Source organism: Pongo abelii, chromosome 2, assembly GCF_028885655.2.
Source record: "Pongo abelii isolate AG06213 chromosome 2, NHGRI_mPonAbe1-v2.0_pri, whole genome shotgun sequence".
Classification (NCBI taxonomy): Eukaryota; Metazoa; Chordata; class Mammalia; order Primates; family Hominidae; genus Pongo; species Pongo abelii.
Genome location: NC_085928.1, coordinates 121,329,343 through 121,335,342, shown reverse-complemented (window position 1 = coordinate 121,335,342; position 6,000 = coordinate 121,329,343). Strand labels below are relative to the sequence as shown.

The window sequence follows — 6,000 nt, the reverse complement described above, 5'->3', positions numbered from 1 at the left end:
GCTGGGACTACAGGCACCTGCCACTATGCCCGGCTAATTTTTTGTATTTTTAGTAGAGACGGGGTTTCATCATGTTAGCCAGGATAGTCTCGATCTCCTGACCTCATGATCCACGCGCCTCGGCCTCCCAAAGTGCTGGGATTACAGGAGTGAGCCACCGCGCCCGGCCTTTCTCTCTCTTTCTTTCGAGTCAGGGTCTTGCTACGTTGCCCAGGCTGGTCTCAAACTCCTGGCCTCAAGCAATCCTCCTGCTTCAGCCTCCCAAAGTGCTGGGATTACAAGTGTCCCATCGCACTGGGTCCTTCTTCATAGAGTTAATGGGCTGGATTTCAGGATATTTAGAGTTCCCTTCAACCATATTAAAAACATTCAACAAATTGCCAGTTGATTTAATGAATTAGACAACACGCATAGAATGCTATTCCATTAAGTGGCATGCAAAGATACTAATTTTTTTTTTTTTTGAGACGGAGTCTTGCTCTGTCGCCCAGGCTGGAGTGCAGTGGTGTGATCTCAGGTCACTGCAAGTTCCACCTCCCGGGTTCACGCCATTCTCCTGCCTCAGCCTCCCGAGTAGCTGGGACTACAGGCGTCCCCCACCACGCCTGGCTAATTTTTTGTATTTTTAGTAGAGATGGGGTTTCATCGTGTTAGGCCAGGATGGTCTTGATTTCCTGACCTCGTGATCCGCCCGCCTCGGCCTCCCAAAGTGCTGGGACTACAGGCGTGAGCCACCGCACCTGGCCCCAAGATAATCATTTTTAATCTAAAAAAGTAGATTATAAAACAGTTACCTATGGTTTGCCACCATTTTTAAGAATACAGTATAACAACTCATTGAAAGCTTGAAGCAGATAGAATGGAATCTGAGCAGTAGCTACTTCAGGTGCTGGGGTGAGTGTCGTTTTATCCTTTTAAATTCTTGTTATTGGTAATTTAAAATGTTTTCAATAATCATGCATTACCTGTATGACGTTTTTAAAAAAAAAAAAAAAATCCATGGTCTCTTTCAGCTGGGCAGCCTGCGGCGGGGTAATCTGTCAGGTGAGGGTCATCAAGGTGATCAGGCTGAGAGGATGGACCAGATACAAAGTGGGAGAGGCGAAGAGGCCCAGTTCCAGGGCCGGGGGCGAGGGGTGGGCGGTCCAAAGGGCACCGCCCCTGCGGGTCACGTGCTCGCCGGCCACCAATGGCCGCCTCCGAGCCCACCTTGGGGACGGGGCGGGGCGCCTGGCTGGCGTCACCAGGACAACGGGCGTCGCCGGCGCCGTGTGACTTCGGGCTGTGGGCTCGCTCGCGGCTCTTCGGCCATGGTGAGTCTGGGACCCGCGTCTGCCCAGCCGCTCCGCCCTACCCCTACCGAGCTGGGTCCCCACGCCGCCGCCCGCTAGGGTCGGGCGGGCGGCACCGGGGTTGTGGAGAGGCCGGGCCGCGGCCTGCGAGGCTGCTGGGCAGGGCAGGGCAGGGCTGGGCGGGCCCGGGGAGGGGTAACCTGGGGGATTCAGAGCGCACGCCTGCCGGGGGGCGACCGCGATGCAGCGTTCCCTGCCGCTGGAGTCGGGGTGACAGTCCAGACCCCCATCCAGTGGGCCGCCGGACGACGTGACGCTGTTTGGCCCGAGAGAGCCTGGGAAGCCACCCAAGGAGGGTGTGGTTAAAAAAAAAATCTTGTATGTGGATATCATATGTATTTATATTTACACTAAAGCAGTCTATGTGCCTCCAGTTTTGTTTCTATACAATTATATGTAACTAATATAAGACATATATCTTCCTTTCAGAATCAGCATTCTGATAGGTTTTTTAGCACGTGGAAATTAAAATTTTTGATTTTAGAGACCCCTCCCCTCCTTTCTAAAAAATAGAGGGCATTAAGCTGGAGGGTTTTTTTTCTGAGTGCCGCACCCTCACTAAGGGATTTAATTAATTCATAATTAGTGCATTGTAAACGTCTTAAATCATTACCTTTGTTCAGTTAACTTCAGACGGCGTGGGCATAACACCTGGCCCCCTTTAAGCTCGTTTTAAAAACGTTACTCGGTTTCACTCGGCGGAGGTGCTGGCTTGAACAGACAAGTTCAGAGAATTGCCAACCGAAGGCATAATTCTCCAGAGGCCTTCACGGGGTGTAAGAGAAGAGAGGAGCTAGACTCCTTGCTTGGGGACACACCCTTGGTATAGGATACTTGAGGAGGTATGGCGGTAGGCGTAGGTAATAGGGAAATACTTAGTTTTGTTTTAACCATGAGTAATTAAGTGGAGTTTCTCCTTATCTGCAGGAGTTTAGTGGAACTGCTGATGAGCTGAGAATGCAGGGTGCTCCCCGAGTGCCAGCTGGCCTCATGGAGAAAAAACTATCATTAGGAATCCTGGCTGGCTCAGTTTTTTTCTTAATAACCAAGGAGAGGGATGGTGGTGGGAGGTGGATGGTGTCTCTCATTGACTCTGGAAAAGCGACTTCCAAATGTGTGGCATTGTTGCTGGCAGGAGAAGAACATCACCCATAAATCACAGTACCATGTAATGCCTTTATTTTGTGTATGTTTCTTTTTTAAATTGCGAATTGCTTTTTAAGTGACAAATTAATGGAGCTGGCAAGAATTTCAGAAAGTGAATTTTACGAAGATGTAACTGTTTCAAATATTGCAGTAATTTACTGTTATATGTTATATGTGAGAAAAGCCCTAACAATTGTAGCAAGGAGAAAGAATATCCAGGAATTAATTTTTCACAGCTCTCTGAAGTCTCATATTCCTCCTGTCATCCATTTTCCTTTATTTTTACTTCTTTCACTTATTTCATTCTGACCCACAGCCCACCCTCATTCACTATTGTGAATTTTAGAGTTTTACTTTAAAATAAAAGCATTTACTGTAGTTTTGTATTAGTGGTTGCTTTGCTGAACTTACAATGCTTTGCTTTTTGTATATCTTTAAGCATTAAGAATTTAACTCATAGGAGCTTAATTGATGGATAAGGTGCCTAGGCTTCCATGGAAGTGGGGAATGTTTGGTACAGGAGGGAGAGGGATGAAGCAGCTGCATATATATGTCATCCCCAAAACTGTATTCTTTTTTTTTTTTTTGAGACGGAGTCTTGCTCTGTCGCCCAGGCTGGAGTGCAGTGGTGCGATCTCGGCTCACTGCAAGCTCCGCCTCCCAGGTACACGCCATTCTCCTGCCTCAGCCTCCCGAGTAGCTGAGACTACAGGCGCCTGCCACCACGCCCAGCTAATTTTTGTATTTTTAGTAGAGATGGGGTTTCACCATGTTGGTCAGGATGGTCTCCATCTCTTGACCTTGTGATCCTCCTGCCTTGGCCTCCCAAAGTGCTGGGATTACAGGCGTGAGCCACCATGCCTGGTCCCCAGAACTGTGTTCTAAATTACATTACACTTCCTTGACTGCTTGAATCTAAACAAAACTTTAGCCGTTGATATAAATGACTTGGCACATTAATTTTGGAACTATTTCTCAATGAAAATTTCTTCAATTAAGCCATTTATTTCTACTCTATAATAATAATGACAGCTAATATTTATTGTGTACATATGTACATAGTTATTACTATAGAGGCAGTAGAAATTTTTCTAAGAGTCTTAAATGATCACAACAACCTTGTGATGAAGATACCTTTATCCTATTTTAGAGATGAGGAAATTGAGGCACAGAGAGGTAAAGTAACTTGCCTAGGTCACCCCACTGATAAATTGAGCCACTTTTAAAACCTGGCAGTTTCTCTCAACCTGTTTATGGACTGTACTGTAACGTATAGTGTGTCTTTATATGTTTCCTCATATATATGTTAGGAAATTAGTTTTCTTTCTTATTAGGACTTTAAGGTTTTTGAGCACTTATAAATGACTTGTGTTTTGTTGTTCCTGGCACTGGGTTAGATACTACGGAACAGGGTAGGCATGCCTAGCCTTCTCTCCCCTCTTTTTTCTTTCCTTCTTTCACAAAGTTGAAATGAGAAGGAATTAATAAAGACATGAATTAGATCAGCGTTCTTACTCACGGCTATACTAGCATTGAGTTTCTCCTGTCACATCAGTTCAGTTAAGGAATTGGCATCTGCTTTTTGTGTGAATCACAAAGACAGGTGTTTTACATAAAGCCTTTTGGATGTGGAGGATGTAACAGTGTTTTTAAAAAATGTATTCTCTGAGATTTTCCAAATTTTTAGATTTTAGTTTCATATTCTACAATTGTTACGAAAAGACTTCAAGGCTGGGCTCAGTGGCTCACGCTTGTAATCCCAGCACTTTGGGAGGCTGAGGTGGGAGGATTGCTTCAGTCCCGGAGTTCAAGACCAGCCTAGGCAACATGGTGAGACCCATCTCTACTAAAAATTTGAAAAATTAGCCAGGCGTGGTGGTGCATGTCTGTGGTCCCACCTGTTTGGGCAGCTGAGGTGGAAGGATCCCTTGAGTCCAGGAGCTCAAGGCTGTGCTGAATTGTGTTCACACCACTGCCCTCCAGCCTGGGCAACAGAGCAAGGCCCTGTATCCAAAAAAAAAAAAAGAAAAGAAAAAAAGGCATCTAATAATTGTTTAAATTTTAATTCATATGGAACAAAATCTATTGGGATATATATGACTTGTCAAGTTTTTGTTATTGTTTAACACTTTATCGTGTAAAGCAGATTTAGTTTTTGGAAATAAATAATATTTTATCATATAATTTTCCAGTTTAATTTGTTCATTTCGACTTTCCTATTTTGACACTTCTCTTTCTGTATTTGTGGTCAAGACTTGTCACAGGTATTGGGAAGCAGAAGATGGAGGGAACACTGCAAAAATAGTTTTGCACATTAAAGTGATTTTTTAAATTTTTAATTTATAATTTTTTTTTTATTATACTTTAAGTTCTAGGGTACATGTGCACAACGTGCAGGTTTGTTACATATGTATACATGTGCCATGTTGGTGTGCTGTACCCGTTAACTTGTCATTTACATTAAGTATATCTCCTAATGCTATCCCTCCCCCCTCCCCCTACCCCTCAACAGGCCCCAGTGTGTGATGTTCCCCACCCTGTGTCCAAGTGTTCTCATTGTTCAATTCCCACCTATGAGTGAGAACATGCGGTGTTTGGTTTTCTGTCCTTGTGATAGTTTGCTCAGAATGATGGTTTCCAGCTTCATCCATGTCCTTGCAAAGGACATGAACTGATCCTTTTTAATGGCTGCATAGTATTCCATGGTGTATATGTGCCACATTTTCTTAATCCAGTCTATCATTGATGGACATTTGGGTTGGTTCCAAGTCTTTGCTATTGTGAATAGTGCCACAGTAAACATATGTGTGCATGTGTCTTTATAGCAGCATGATTTATAATCCTTTGGGTATATACCCAGTAATGGGATGGCTGGGTCAAATGGTATTTCTAGTTCTAGATCCTTGAGGAATTGCCACACTGTCTTCCACAGTGGTTGAACTAGTTTACAGTCCCACCAACAGTGTAAAAGTGTTCCTATTTCTCCACATCCTCTCCAGCACCTGTTGTTTCCTGACTTTTTAATGATTGCCATTCTAACTGGTGTGAGATGGTATCTCATTGTGGTTTTGATTTACATTTCTCTGATGGCCAGTGATGATGAGCATTTTTTCATATGTCTTTTGGCTGCATAAATGTCTTCTTTTGAGAAGTGTCTGTTCATATCCTTTGCCCAGTTGTTGATGGGGTTGTTTGATTTTTTTCTTGTAAATTTATTTAAGTTATTTGTAGATTCTGGATATTAGCCCTTTGTCAGATAGGTAGATTGTAAAAATTTTCTCCCATTCTGTAGGTTGCCTGTTCACTCTGATGGTAGTTTCGTTTGCTGTGCAGAAGCTCTTTAGTTTAATTAGATCCCATTTGTCAATTTTGGCTTTTGTTGCCATTGCTTTTGGTGTTTTAGTAATGAAGTCCTTGCCCATGCGTATGTCTTGAGTGGTATTGCCTAGGTTTTCTTCTAGGGTTTTTATGGTTTTAGGTCTTACATTTAAGTCTTTAATCC

The 6,000-nt window shown here is 43.7% G+C and overlaps 1 protein-coding gene across 3 annotated transcripts in view; it reads left to right on the top strand.

Moving 5' to 3' along the window:
- Positions 1-1,219: 1,219 nt before the first annotated feature.
- Positions 1,220-6,000, top strand: part of FBXL2 (F-box and leucine rich repeat protein 2) — a 146,375-nt gene continuing 141,594 nt past the window's right edge. For 2 of the 3 annotated variants that reach the window (XR_002914316.3, XR_654571.3), the window contains exon 1: positions 1,220-1,313. Coding sequence is in view for 1 of the 3 variants with exons in the window: in NM_001133584.1 (NP_001127056.1) it covers positions 1,311-1,313 (3 nt within the window). In the remaining 2 variants the exon portion in view is untranslated. 3 annotated transcript variants of the gene reach the window in all.